Here is a 16,385-nt window from a genome sequence, read left to right as displayed (position 1 = left end):
CGTTCCTTGTTTCTTTTTATCTTTCTTTCCCATTTCTCACGTTATCCCTCTCTGGTGCTCTTTTATTTCTTCTATTTCTTTCTCTTTTGGGTTTCCGCTCATTTCTTGCTTTCTCTTTCTCTTTTTGTTTTTCCACTGTCTTCTTTCTTTCTCCCTTTTTTTGCTCCCTTCTTTTTATCTCTATCTCTTTCTTACGTTTTGTTGTTACAATTACAGTCGAATCATATGGAGATTGCCTACGTATCGTGACCCCGCACAAATTAGACCAAGCGTAGTTCGTGAAAAATAAATGCAAAAATAAAGGGTGGAAATTTTGAAATTTTCAATTTTCATTACTAAAACAAACTATTACAAACTAAACATTTTTCGGAATGAAACTAACAGATGCAAATTAAAAGCAAACACAGACTCTAAGACTGCAAACATACTTGACCTGAAAGGATAACGGACAGACAAAAGACAGACTCAAAATGTAGAAAACTACAAACATGGCCTATGCATACTCTAGTGCTTCAAACTTAGGTGTCCGCAGGGCGTCGTTCGGCCTCGCCGCGGGCCTAGGATCCAAATCCCTTTCAAGCTGCTCTAATTTATTCATGGTTCGTTTCACATAGATCATTACTGCGGAGACAAAAGTAGTATGAGTCATGTCTTCACAAGCCTGGAATCTCCTGAAAATGGCATGAGCAATGGCTCTAATCTTGTCTTTTGTTTGCTACTTTTCTATAAGCAAGCGTCTTATTTGATCGCTACATGTCTTTAAAGATCGAGAATCCTGCAGGTGTTGATCTTGCAACTACTGCACTTCTACCTCCATTTAGGCCAACAAGTCGTAACAATGTCCATTTTCAATTCCAAAATCTCTAGCCTGTCTAACCATTTTACCCTCAAGGTCAAACACTTTTCCCTTTAAATTGGTAATAATTTTCTCATGGTCCCTTTTCAACTGATTCAAGTACTGGCGACGCTCCTCTGTTCTTGTAGCCCACTGCGTTTTAAGCTCTGCCATGATATTATCAGATTCTTCTAATTCATCCCGCCATTCCCTGACTTCATTTTCCAGCCTTTTTATCAATTGCTCATCTGATCGGCTCCTTGGTTGCTTATCGACGGTTATCCTCAATTGCCGGATTTGGGCCTTAAGCGCTTCGTTTTCTCAAGCCAATCTGTTCTTCTCACCTTGATCCGCAGCAACCTAGACACTGTTCTCGAATTTCAGACTCTCAACTTGCTGCTTGAGTTTACCAATCTCAATTCGATAACCTTCTTCCTTTGCTAACCAGTCCCATTGCTCTTGGGACGACTCGACGAAATCTTCGAGATGAGGTCTTTTAGCCGGTCTCCCGTACGCCACGTCACCTCTGAACCAATCATGATACCCCGGGGCAACTTCCCCTTTATCCCTATCTGACACACAAGTGTTCGCCATCAAATGTTGACACTCACTCCAGATTTGGCGAACTTATTCTTCGGGGAACCGTCCGTCAGGACTAATTTCGACCATTTGGGTACTCAGATCTTCATCTCTCGGTACTACTTGATACCTTCCGAGCTGCCTCAAAACCCGATATGGCGCATAGGGCTGGATGCTTTTGAGTCCCATCAACAGAAAATACGGTCTGGCTGCTGGCATGTATATGACTTCTTCGACAGGCAACTATCCAAGCACCCACTGTATCTGGCTGGCAGTGAGAGTCCGAAATAATGATGTCCAAGCCGTGACTCCTTCAGGTAAACTAGCCCCTTTGATTCTTGTGTAAAATTCTCCTACACAAGTTTTCTTAAATGAACCATAACTCAAGAGCTAAGAGTGGGGGCACAAATGCTCAGTCATCCACATTTGTAACAAGTTAGATCCCTCAAAAAATTTTCCCCCAGCTTTGCAAGTCGTGAGAGCCCGGAAGATGTCAGCCACGATCATAGGTGCTAAAGTGCTTTTCCCTATGGTTTGCAAGGTACTGACGACCCCCACTACTTTCAAATCAATATTACCATCTTTCCTTGAGAATACTATGAGGCCCAAAAAGGCTATCATAAAAACCACTCGTCTGTGTTCCTCCCATTTTTGTCGGTTACTTTTACTGCATAGCTTAAAGTCTGGATTATTGAATCCGCCCACGTGGCCATATCTATCATATATGAAGCGGAAACTACAGAAACCTTTTGCAAAATCTGGATGATGAACTGTTCGGGGTATTTTCAAGGAATCCAAAAACCGATGTACGATAATGGCCCTGGGAGCAATTAAGTATTTAAACCTCAACGGAGCTTGATCACTTCCGATGTACCTCGATATTTCCTCCAATGTCGGGGTGAGCTCAAAGTCCGAGAAATAAAATACATTATGTTCCGAATCCCAATAAGCGATCAATGCCCTGATAATATCACCCCGAGGCTGAATGTCTAATAAATCCGGGAGATCTTTCAAATACTTTTTCACTTCGTCTTGCCCTTCTTTGCCTAAATCATTCCACCATAATCGCAACTCAAAAGGGATTTTGGTCATTATTGAAAAGGGTTCATTCAGCATCATGCTCATCCTGCACATTTATTAAGGCGATTAAGCAAAATAAAAACTTTTATTCGACTCAAAAAAGAACTATCTATATTTTTGACTCAGAATTACCTATATATTTTCAAATTTTAAAAATGAAGAACTCGATTCTCAAACGCGGCCTTTTAGCACTTCGGGAACAAAGATTTTAAGGCTACGAAAGTCAACCAGTCAAAAATAAAAAATTGACCAAGATGGTTGTTTTTGCAAAGTCAGCCTTCCAGTGTCCCTTTTGGGGACATTCAGCTATTTATGACAAGACGGCCCCACTTGACTTATTTACGACGAAAAATAAAATTTTTGACATTTTTTGGCTATTTTTGCAAAAGAAAGGTTGGACCCGATTAGGGTTGCCTACGTATCCCACACCCTGTGAGAATCAAACCGGCATAGTTCGGGCGAATTAACCGAACCATTTTAAAACAAGACTCTTTTTGATTTTCATTTTTCATGGCAAGACAAACTATTTTCATTTTATATTTTTTTGAAAACAAGACAAAATAGCGTTTTCTTTTCGACGAAAAATAAAAAAATCTACTTTTCCAAACTAAAATAAATACTCTTTTTCCCATTTTCTTTTTCAACAAACAACTGTCCTAAAATAAAAGACTCTTTTTTCCTATTTTCGTTTTTCTATTTTCTCAAAATTTCGGCAGAGTTTCGACAGTACTTGGTTTTTCTGTTATTTCTCTCTTTTTCTCTTTTTTCCGACTTTTCAACATTCCCGAGTTTCAGAAAATTGGTCAGCATGCAGGTTCGAAACAAATATATGCACAGATCAAGTAGGGTGCATCATGATGGTCCTTTCATTTCAGGTTGCTAGCCCTAGACGGACCCAACCCCTGCGTTGAGCCCCCTAAGTCAAATGCAGCATGATGCAAATAATCTTTCCTACTAGGGATCCGGCATGAAATCACGTTATTCTATATTCAAAACCTGGGTCGGTGTTCTAGATCGTGTACCCGAGAGGACAACTCAGGTCGAGGAGGGGGCAACTTACCGGGAACCAAAAGGCCATCCGGCTTCGTAACTTATCCGTCCTCTTTCTTATTTCAAGGTATGACACTAACAGAATAGGGAGTCTCAACCAGTAATCACATCCCCGGAGGTGAAGAGAGAAGGGTGTCGGCACAGTTTATATAAAGTTCAGATAATATCAAAGTGGTAACACTTAGCACATTCAGCACAAAACATGTAGGAAAATCAGATATAATCAAATACAACAATTTATCTAAGCTCGAATTCTGAACCCTGCGAAACTAGAGATTCTGGGTTCGGTCCCCAGCAGAGTCGCTAGAGCTGTCACACCTCCTTTTTCAATTACACCCGCAAAAGGGCATAAAGGAGTTTTTCCATTTAAAGGACAATCGGAACGGGATTTAATTATTGATTATTTAGAGTCTCCACTTGAGATATTAATGGTGTCCCAAGTCACCGGTTGTATCCCGAACCAAGGAAACATATGACTCTGTTAACAGTCTGCGAACCAGAAATCCGAGTAAGGAATTCTATTAACCCGGGAGAAGGTGTTAGGCATTCCCGAGTTCCGTGGTTTTAGCACGGTCGCTTAACTGTTGCATTTGATTTTATCTGATTTTAATACCTGCTAGCTTAGGTGCCTTTTATTCATAAACCGCTTTTTATCATTATTTATTTTAAAAGAATTGCGACGTCGTGAAAACGCGTTTTGAACCACGTCACAATCAATGCACCCGTGGTTGTCAACACATTTTGACTTCGTCGAGATTTGGATTTGGATCGCATCAATGCGCACCCGAGTTTAAGAAGGTTATTTAATTAAAATTGCGCCTAAAGATTCTAACGTAATATTATTTTGGGGAAGGCCGTGAAGTTTGCTAAATGGCCCTCCCAAATTCTAAGGATAAACATGATTAATTAAATAAGGGCCATGCATGTTGAGGTTTTATTTGGCATGGCGCGCCTCAATTATTCTATGACTCCTAGGCTTAATTACGAAGGCCATGTAAATTAGGTGATTGGGCTCGGGGACAAAGAAGAAATCTAAACTTGGCTGATTCAGATGAGAGGCCTCGGAACGCCAATGGGCCAAAGACACAGGCCCAACTGTGGGATTTACGGCAACTGCTTGAAACAAATTAGCTATTCATGAGAACCCCCTAAGGCCGATCAAATGCTGATTATTTTAATAATTTGAGACAGACATGAAATGCATTCCTTGATACCAAATCCTATTCTATAGCAGAGATGCCATACATGATGTTATAAAACTCATATACAGTTTGTGTCACCATTTCAAGCTATAATAGCATTTAAAACCTTTAACCAAAACAACAACGTGACTTCAAAATTGAAAGTGCCAATGTAGATTCAAAGTTAGAAACGCAAAAGCCGCTCAACTAATCTTAACATGATCACCATTTGAAAGCTTAAAAGCAATCCATTCCTACACTTGAGTTCAAACGGTATTAAAACACCCAGTATTCTGAAATTATACAATAGATCCAAGCAACGAAATCAACATAAGCCCTTAGCATGCACTAGCACTCGATACAAACCAAAAACAGAAATATACAGAACTGAAGCACTTAATCATGTATACTAAAAGTATTAAACAACATCAAACTTGAGATAGTTAATTGAATTTCAACTTGATTTTCCAACAGCTTCGTGCAAGCCAATAAATATTCAATTTCATGTCAGGTTTGAGTATTATACCTGGAGATTTGAAGAATAATGAAGGAGAAGAGTGAGTCAGTAGCAGTCCAAACAACAGTAGACCAAGAGATGATCAAACAACAACAATACACAACCCATGAATGGATTCAGAAATCCAGAAATATTCAACAATCAGATAGAAACTAACAAATTAACCCAAAGACCACTTGAAATGCACTCAAATAAGCTCGAAATGCCCCAGAATACTTCAGCAAATCCAAAACTCATCCAAAACCAGTTCAAACAGACCCAAAATTGCTCGAAATTAAACAGGAGAACATTTGAAGTTTCAAAATCCAAGTATTGAACTAGAAGAATGGGGATCAATAACTAAAAGTCAAAATTAACCTGAATTGTCTAATGGAACAATACTTTTTTGGATTTTTGAAGGTTTTCTATTATTTTTTTTCTTTTCTCTTTTGAAGAAAGCTAAGCTAAAAGGGGTTTTGGGATCTGAAATTCTGAATTTCAGATCTGTGAGGCTAGAGGAGTATTTTTTTTTGGGGGGGGGGGATTTCAGAGATCCCAAAAAACTCCTTTCTGAAAGCATTGAACATGCCCTTTTATAGGCACAAATGGGGTTCTATCAGATTTTAGACTTTACAAATTATCCCTTCCTTATTTTCGGTTTAGTCCCTTTATTTTTGACTTGCTCAATAAGTAAATACCTCTATTGTGTTAACACCTACACTAAAGTACCCTTCTAGAAGGCCCTAGGAGGCTCTTCTACCCCCACAATACCTATACTACCCTTACCCCTACTTTGAAATTACTATTCTTATCAGAATTACCCTTTTCCATGCCTAAACTACCCCTGAAAGCTTCTCCAAGTTACTGATTCTACCTATATCCTCAACAGTTATAACCAATCCCCTAAATTAATTCAAAACTAACTAGGACTGATTAATTAGAACTCAGAAATTACCCAATTGAACTAACCAATCCCAATTATTCAATCACCCAAACCCAAATAACTTAGAAAAACCAGGAGAACAGGATTAGTCAACATTAAATGTAATTAAACTAACTTTTAACCAATAAGCTCACAATTGACCATTCGAACATTAAATTCAGAACTAAAAAGCAATTGAAATCAACCTAAACATCTAGCTAACATTAATGGACAAAATGGTATTGAATCCAAACAAATCAATTATGTCGATTCTGCAATTAAAATTATGATTAACTAACAAATGACACATGCATCAAACTAAACTAAAAATGCGAAGATGCTTTACTGATTAAAACAGATGGAACAAGAAACAAGGAACAAAGAAGATTTAAACTATACTAATACACAAAAATAAATTGTAAAATTAACAGAACACTTAATGAAATCAAAACTATAATTAAAACTTCAACCATGCAAGTAAAAAGAAACATGAAAGTTTACTGAAGCACGAGAAATTCCGGCCAGTCGCTGACGTCCGAATCTTTCCAGATTTTTGACACATAACATCCCTAACCATGTGTTTTTACAAGAGAACACATGGTTAAGGATATTACGGTCCAAAATCACAAAGATTTTGGATTAAGGTTTTGGCCAGAAATTCTTAGATCTGAAATTCGAGCCGCTTCACCGAGATTTGAAGGAAGATGGTCATGGATTTGGGTTGAGGGAAGTCTGGGGATGGTGTGGTATGATTTTGGGCAGGTTTGGATGAGTTTGCGACTTGGCCGGAAAAATTCAATCGGAGATTCGATGAGCTCCGGCAATATTCGATGGAAACCAATAGTAGGAATGGAAAGAGGGATTCATGGGGGATCTATGATATTAATTTGGGGTTGAACGGCGTAGGTTACGCTTGCCGCCGGCAAGGGGTTTGGGGCGGCTGGGATTAGGGTTTGAAAGGAGAGATAGGGTGAGGAAGGTGAAGGACCGGGGTGGGGGGGGGGGGGTAAGGTTTTGGACAGTTTTATAATACGCCTACCCTGCCTCTGAGCCGTTGATCTTGTTAACCTCGACGATTCGGATTGATCGACGTCAAACGACGTCGTTTTGATTTTAGTATATTGGACCGGGTGGGGAAGGGGTTCTAGGCTGGCCGGGTCTGGGTTGTGGTTTAATTGGCCCAAATCATGGGCAACCCTTTTTAATGTTTTCAATTCTTTTTTTTTGACTTATTTTATTTAATTTTTGTACTTCAATTTGTATATTCTTTTTCTAATTTTATAAAATTGAAAAATTTAAAATAAATTCCCAATATATTCCAAAATTAAACTAATTAATTCCTAAAATTATTTTAAAAATTATTCCAGGACGAATTCGCAATTAAACAATTAAAAGTGCAAAAATGGATCCTTTTTGTTATTTTCCATATATTCTTTTATAAAACAAATTAATCGCTGATTAATACCAACATATGAAATTAGATCCTAAATGCAAATGCATATTTTGTATTTTATATGAATTGACTAGGCATAAATAAAATGCAATAACTATCAGAAAATGACGCCAAACTGCACAAAAATTGTATAAATAAAGAAAAAGAATCATTTCGTTTGAATTTTAGGAATAATTTGCTTAGGGCAAAATCACGTGCTCACAGCAACCAAAAGGCATATTTTTAAATATGTGTACTCTTTTTCCTTTATTAGGATTTTTTTCCCATAGGGTTTTTTCCTAAGAAGGTTTTAACGAGGCACATTATTTATGGACATCCAAAGGGGAGCGTTATGATAAAAATCAAAATATGGTGGATGTCTACTCTTCCTCCATGATCTTTCTTTCAAATAGTTAATGACGTATTTTCTATGTTCAATGACATATTCCATGACATATTTTCTTTACTTTTCATGCATATATAAAGACCTTGTAATAGATAGGAAAATACACACAATTGAAGAAGAAAATCTCTTCTTTCTCTCTATCTCTATTTTTGTTCATGTTTTACTAAGTTGCTTTTATTTCTTGTTCATACTTTACTAAATTGCTTTTATTTCTTGTTCATGATTTACTAAATTGCTTTTATTTCATAACAAGATTAATATAATATACCCATTATTGTGGCAATTAAATAAAAGAGAATGAATCAACGCCTAAAAATGGGGATTGTATTACAACAATAATTTCTTCTATTTAGAGAGGGAAATGTGCAGTAATTCATTCATCAATGGCACTACCATTTTCTTCATCTTCCTCAGTCCTACCAATCTAGATTTTTCCCAATCAATTTCTGTGTTCTTTTCGCTTGTACTAATTTCGGAACACTTGACCCTTATTTCTTCTATTTCGATTTGTTGCGTCTCCATTTACTATATATTGGCAGCAGCAAAATTGGCCGTAGGCCTTTCCCTGAAGATTTAGACGGAGAAATTCTACTCAGGCTGCCCGTGAAGTCGTTGTTGAGATTCAAATGCGTGTGCAAGAACTGGTATGTTCTTATCAAGAGCCCCGCTTTTATTAGAAAACACTTGAATTGTAGCAAGAATAAGCCTTCCCAATTCATGATTTATGATTATAATGCGCGTGATGATTCCCCTCCCATTGCTTTGATTCCAGAGAATCATGGAGATGGTGAATCTCCTGATTATATCCATAGATTTAAAGGTATGACGAATGTTATAGGCTCTGTGGATGGATTGTTTTTGTTGCAGAGAGAAATTGATCCCGAAAACAGATACATGCAAATCTTTGCAATGGCGCTGTGGAATCCTTCGACCAGAGAGGTGAGGCACCTCCCTCATCACAAAATCCAATACACTCACTGTGGGTTCAGATTAGATCCCTTGACTAATGACTATAAGGTGGTTTACTATAATTTCCACTGTGGTGAATATGAATATGCAGCTGTCTACTCTTGTTCTACCGACTCATGTAGAAACATTACACCTAAAATTAAATTCTATTCATACGGACGCTCTTTACATGAATCCTATGGTACTGCTTATCTGAATGGGGCTTATTATTGGCTGCTAAGCGAGGGGCTTAAGTACAGCATTGTTTTGTTTGACTTTAGCAATGAGGTGTTTGAAGAGATTGAAGGGCCAGATGATATCTCTTTTAGTTCTCTGATATTGCTTGACGACTCGGTTGCCCTCTTGCCCTTTTATGGAAATTGTGTTCATGATATATGGGTAATGATCCAACCAGGGGTTTGGAACAAACGTTTTACCTTTCAATGCTTCACTTATCCTAGGACTTGGTATTCCAGCTGTCTCATTTTGGTAACTAAACGTTCTCGGCTAGTCTCCTATAATGTTAGGACTACGAAGACAAGACGTCTTGGATTTTGTCACCCAGTCCTGCGACGCAACTGTGGGGTTTATGTTTATAAGGAAAGCTTAGTAACATTGAAATGAGAGAATGTATAGCAGCTGGACCATTGCAACTTTCCTGATGCCTCCTTTGAGCTTTATATCCATTAGATTAAGAGGTGAAGCTCCAGAATGATGGACCGGGTTGGTTCGGTTTTTATCACAATCAAACCAAACCAACTATATCGGTTTGCATTGGTTCGGTTTTGCCGTGTTTTTCGGAATTTTTGCTTACATAAATATTATTTCAATCTTACTTTGTTAAATTTTTAATAAGTAAATATATGTTTAGTAAAAAATAAAAAAATTGTCAAACGTGTGATCTATTAACATATTCTCATGGGAGAATTTTCTTAGTAATTAGCTTTTTCCCTCTCGAAATCCACAAGGCTTTGGTGGCATTTCTCAGAGTGAGTGAGCAACAAATAATTAGCTGTCGAAGCACAAATGTGAATTAACAATTAGTACTATAATAAGTTACTACTAGTAATCCTTTTCTTAATGTGGATTACTAATATTAATCTTTCTGCAGAAATAGAAGAGAGAAGATATCCTTCTTTTTTTCTGGTTACTCTTTTGTCTTTAATTCATGCTAAGCAGTTAATCATTATTTCGCAAAGATAAATAAATAGAAAAGAGATAGGGTGTCCCGGCCACTGTAATTAAGCAGAACATTTATATGCATGTATATTCCACACCATAGTATATAGAAACAAGTACTAGTATTTCTTTATTTATTTTTCCAGCTCCTACTCCAGTAATTATGATTATTAATTATACAGGAATGATGATTTTGGTGCTCTTGGATTTACCATCACAGCCTCTAGTGTCTGGACTTGGTGGGCAGGGAATGAAATTCCCCAACATCTTATCAAGACAAAAGAAAATTTCGTGGAGGAAGGCATGGGTAGTATTTTTATCAGTGCATGATATATAAACAACATCCACTTGGTTATTAATGTTGAAGTTTGCCAAAATGCCAAAGTCCCACATTGGTTGGGAGTTAAGTATAGGGGGATTTTTCCCCTATAAAAGAAGGCCTAATGTTTAGGATTGAAACACACCTCTCATTTGCCTTCTCATCTGTTTAAGGCATTTGTATCTTCTCTCTTTAGTATTATTTCACTTGTATTTTGGAGTGGAATAAAATATTGGTTGTGTCCGAGGAGTAGGCAAAATTAGCCGAACCTCGTAAATTCTGGTGTTCCCTTTATTGTTGCTTTATTATCTTATTTATTATTTGGTGGCTGTCATAATTTTTGGTATAGTAGTTGTGACTTATTCACACTATATACATTTGGCTTCCGCAACAATTGGTATCAGAGCCAAGGTACTGTCTAAGTATGCTCTGTGGTTGCAGCATAGTCTGATCTTCCACATCAGAAAAGATTTATCTTGGTAACTGAGTCAAGGTTCTGTCTGAGTATGCTCTGTGGTTGCAGCTTAGTCTGATCTTCTACATCAGAAAGGAAATAATCTTGATTTGTGTCGTCAGCTATTAAATAATATTTGTGTCAAATATGGGAGACAATAAACAAGAAGAATCTACATCAAGTGTCAACAATACGTCATCATTGGCATCTTCGCTTATGACAAGAATTGTGTCAAATGCGAAATTTGCGGTAGAAATTTTTGACGGGTCCGGGCATTTTGGGATGTGGCAAGGCGAGGTTCTAGATGTCCTTTTTCAACAAGGGCTAGATCTAGCCATTGAAGAAAAGAAACCAGATGTTATTGGAGAAGAAGATTGGAGAATTATCAACCGTGTTGCTTGCGGTACCATTCGATCCTACCTTGCTAGAGAGCAGAAATATCCATACACAAAGGAAACTTCTGCAATTAAATTATGGAAAGCACTGGAGGATAAATTTTTGAAGAAAAACAGTCAAAATAAATTGTACATGAAGAAGAGACTGTTTCACTTCACCTATGTTCCTGGTACCACGATGAATGAACATATCACCAGTTTCAATAAGTTGGTCACAGATTTGCAAAATATGGATACAACTTATGATGATGGTGACTTGGCCTTGATGTTGTTGGCGTCACTTCCTGATGAGTACGAGCACCTTGAAACTACTCTACTCCATGGAAATGACGAAGTTTCTCTCAGAGAAGTTTGTTCGGCTTTGTACAGCTATGAACAAAGAAAGCGAGAAAAACAGAAGGGCGGAGAAGGAGAAGCACTATTTGTGAGGGGTCGTCCTCAAAGTCAAACGAGGACAAAGAAGGGAAGATCCAAGTCAAGATCCAGACCCAGCAAAGATGAATGTGCCTTTTGTCGAGAAAAAGGGCACTGGAAGAAAGACTGTCCGAAGTTGAAGAATAAGGCCAAACATAACAATGGAAAGGCCATTATGGATTCAAATGTAGCTGATTGTGATGATTCAGATTTCTCATTAGTTACAACAGAGTCATCAACATCATCAGACATATGGTTGATGGACTCGGCTTGTAGCTATCATATGTGTCCCAACAGGGACTGGTTCGTGGAATTTCAAGAAGGAGAATATGGAGTCGTCCACACAGCGGATAACAGCCCTCTTACCTCATATGGCATTGGTTCAATACGATTAAGGAACCATGATGGAATGATCAGAACATTAACAGATGTTCGATATGTACCGGATTTGAAGAAGAATCTCATCTCTGTGGGAGCCCTGGAATCAAAAGGGTTTAAAATCATTGCAGAAAATGGAGTGATGAGAGTATGTTCCGGTGCACTAGTGGTAATGAAGGCTAATCGGAAGAATAATAATATGTACCGCTATTGTGGCAGTACAGTTATTGGGACAGCGACAGTGACATCCAGTGACGACAAAGAGGCAGAAGCAACCAAGCTATGGCACATGCGCTTGGGACATGCTAGAGGAAAATCCTTGAAAACTCTATCAGATCAAGGATTGTTAAAAGGAGTCAAGGCTTGCAACTTGGAGTTTTGTGAGCATTGTGTTAAAGGGGAAACAGACAAGGGTTAAATTTGGTACAACGATCCATAATACTAAAGGCATTTTGGATTATGTACACTCTGATGTTTGGGGTCCTTCCAAAACACCTTCATTGGGTCGGAAGCACTATTTTGTAACCTTTGTTGATGATTTTTCCCGAAGAGTATGGGTGTATACAATGAAGAGCAAAGATGAAGTGTTGGGAATTTTTCTCAAATGGAAGACGATGGTGGAGAATCAGACAGGCAGGAGGATCAAGTGTATTCGCACAGACAATGGAGGTGAATACAAAAATGATCATTTCAATAAGGTCTGTGAAAATGATGGCATCATCCGACACTTCACTGTTAGACATACACCACAACAGAATGGAGTGGCAGAACGTATGAACCGGACCTTGCTGGAGAAGGTACGGTGTATGTTGTCCAATGCTGGCTTGGGCAAAGAATTTTGGGCTGAGACAATTACATATGCATGCCACCTCATTAATCGTCTACCATCTGCTGCTATTGATGGCAAGACACCATTTGAAAAATGGTACGGAAAACCTGCTGTAGATTATAACTCTTTGCACGTGTTTGGCTCAACTGCATATTATCATGTGACGGAGTCAAAATTGGATCCAAGGGCAAAGAAGGCTATTTTTATGGGAATTACTTCTGGAGTCAAAGGATATCGCTTATGGTGTCCTATGACAAAGAAAGTAATATTCAGCAGAGATGTTACCTTTGATGAATCTGCTATGGTAAATAAGGTAACAGAAGATACCAAACAAAATAAAGGTGCTTCTAAGCAGGTGGAGTTTGAGGGAAAATTTATTTTTCCTACACAAGAAGCAGAGGAGGAAACAAATGAAGATTATCCTCTGGAAGGAGAGCCAGTAGAGGAGATTCCAACTCAGGAACCTCAACAACAACTTGAATCAATAGCAACCAGCAGGCCAAAAAGAACAATAACGAAACATGTTCGTCTCATAGAGACGGTTGCTTGTGCAACCTCAATTGTAGCTGATGATGTTCCTACTACTTATAAAGATGTTGTCCAAAGTTCAGAAGAAGATAAGTGGAGGATTGCCATGAATGATGAAATACAGTCCCTTCATCAGAATCATACATGGAGATTGGCCAATCTCCCGAAGGGAAAGAAAGCAATTGGGTGCAAATGGGTATTTGCAAAGAAGGAAGGATTTCCTAACCAAGTAGATGTTCGCTACAAAGCAATATTGGTGGCCAAAGGATATGCTCAAAAGGAGGGTATTGATTACAATGAAGTGTTTTCTCCAGTTGTAAAACATTCCTCCATTAGAATTATGTTGGCTTTGGTAGCACAATTGGATTTGGAACTAGTTCAGATGGATGTAAAAACTGCGTTTTTACATGGAAACTTGGAGGAGGAAATCTACATGACTCAGCCAGAAGGATTCAAAGTTGCTGGAAAAGAAAATATGGTGTGCAAACTTGAAAAATCGTTGTACGGATTGAAACAATCTTCTAGACAATGGTACAAGCGATTTGACGAGTTTATGTTGCGGCAAGGGTACAAGAGAAGCAAATACGATCATTGTGTGTATTTGCACAAGATTAAAGATGGTTCCTTTGTATATCTTCTCCTATATGTTGATGATATGTTGATAGCTTCCAAGAATTCGGAAGAAATTGATAAGTTGAAGATTCAACTGAAGAAGGAGTTCGAGATGAAGGATTTGGGTGAGGCAAAGAAAATTCTTGGCATGGAGATAATTAGAGATAGACGTTCAAAGAAACTCTGTTTATCTCAAAAGGAATATTTGAAGAGAGTACTTCAACGTTTTGGCATAGATGACAAGACTAAGCCAGTTAGTACTCCACTTGCTTCCCATTTTAAGCTAAGTACTATTATGTCGCCAATGGATGAAGCTGAACGAGAGTATATGTCAAAGGTACCATACGCAAATGCTGTTGGTAGCTTGATGTATGCAATGGTTTGCACAAGGCCTGACATTTCACAAGCTGTTGGAGTTATTAGTAGATATATGCACAATCCAGGGAAGGAGCATTGGCAAGCTGTGAAGTGGATTCTACGGTATATTCATAATACTGTAGATATCAGGTTAGTTTTTGAGCAGGAATACAATCAATCTGTAGTTGGATATTGTGACTCAGATTTTGCGGGTGATCTGGACAAACGAAGATCAACTACTGGTTATGTGTTTACTTTTGCAAAAGCACCAGTTAGTTGGAAGTCTACTTTGTAGTCAACAGTTGTTTTGTCTACAACAGAGGCAGAGTACATGGCTATTACAGAGGCTGTGAAGGAGGCAATTTGGCTTCACGGATTGCTAAAGGAGCTTGGTGTTGAACAAAAAGGTATCACAATTTTTTGTGATAGTCAAAGTGCTATTCAATTAGCGAAGAACCAAGTTTATCATGCAAGGAAGAAGCATATTGATGTTCGGCATCATTTCGTACGAGAAATCATAGAAGAAGGAGGAGTCACAATGAAGAAAATTCATACTACGGAGAATCCTGCTGATATGCTAACTAAGGTGGTGACTGCGATCAAGTTTCAACATTGTTTGGATTTGATCAACATTGTTGAACACTGAAGATTGAAGATGAAGACACAACCAAAATTTGTTATTGAGAGAGAATTGAAAATGTGGAATTTTGCCAAGGTGGAGATTTGTTGAAGTTTGGCAAAATGCCAAAGTCCCACATTGGTTGGGAGTTAAGTTTGGGGGGATTTTTCCCCTATAAAAGAAGGCCTAATGTTTAGGATTGAAACACACCTCTCATTTGCCTTCTCATCTGTTTAAGGCATTTGTATCTTCTCTCTTTAGTATTATTTCACTTGTATTTTTGGAGTGGAATAAAATATTGGTTGTGTCCGAGGAGTAGGCAAAATTAGCCGAACCTCGTAAATTCTGGTGTTCCCTTTATTGTTGCTTTATTGTCTTATTTATTATTTGGTGGCTGTCATAATTTTTGGTATAGTAGTTGTGACTTATTCACACTATATACATTTGGCTTCCGCAACAATTAAAGCCCAGAATTTCAGACAAGGCACTCGTTATTGCACTCTTTTTGTAATCCTTATCATTTGACGGATTGATTCCTTCACCACTCAGTTTGTCAACAATCGCCTTGCCCACAATCTTGGTGTTTTCTCCATACTTGCGTACTGCAGCCCAGAAGTAGTCAGTATCTTTTATTGTATGGCTAGAGCAATAGCCATGATACTTCCATTCATGTTTCCACAGTATGTAATCGGGACGACCCCGGATCAGACTATACCAACAATTTTGAAGAGCTGTCCGCAACGGTCTGTCCGTTGTCCACTGTAAGTACATGCATATATGAAGAATTTTGAATTCTATATATGTTAAAAAATATATATGTACTAGTACTAATCATCAAAAAACGGCAACTATACATGCTAATAAGTATTTTCAAGAACATATATACTGACCACGCTAGTATCTTGTGGAGGTGGAGCACATTGTAGACTATATCCAATACTGTTTGCCGGCCAAAGCCCATGCAAGGTGAAACTTTGTGGAACAGGATTGTTGCAGTACTTATTCCTCCCACAGAATGTGGGTGCCCATTGTAATACGATCTGCATATTATCATAGGTGGTCGATTGAGAAATTACTTGCTGAGTGAAACTAAAAAACAGTGCAATGCAAGTTACTAACAACTTCATTTTAATTTTGCTATATATGTAAAAGGATGAAAGCAATCGCTGAACATCAACTCATATTTATATATAGTTGAAATCTGTTAAAGTTTGGCAAAATGCCAAAGTCCCACATTGGTTGGGAGTTAAGTTTGGGGGGGATTTTCTCCCTATAAAAGAAGGCCTAATGTTTAGGATTGAAACACACCTCTCATTTGCCTTCTTATCTATTTAAGGCATTTGTATCTTCTCTCTTTAGTATTATTTCACTT

General features: G+C 38.1%; 1 protein-coding gene across 1 annotated transcript; it reads left to right on the top strand.

Annotated features, from left to right (window-relative positions):
* Nucleotides 1-8,359: 8,359 nt before the first annotated feature.
* Nucleotides 8,360-10,267, top strand: LOC107777587 (F-box/kelch-repeat protein At3g06240-like; the record flags this gene model as incomplete). The annotated part of the gene is made up of 1 exon (XM_016597639.2): nt 8,360-10,267. A coding segment is annotated over one exon (1,194 nt), but the record flags the coding sequence as incomplete, so codon positions are not given.
* Nucleotides 10,268-16,385: the final 6,118 nt, after the last annotated feature.

This window comes from Nicotiana tabacum, chromosome 18, assembly GCF_000715075.1.
Source record: "Nicotiana tabacum cultivar K326 chromosome 18, ASM71507v2, whole genome shotgun sequence".
NCBI lineage: Eukaryota > Viridiplantae > Streptophyta > Magnoliopsida > Solanales > Solanaceae > Nicotiana > Nicotiana tabacum.
This window is presented reverse-complemented; position numbering and strand designations above follow the sequence as displayed.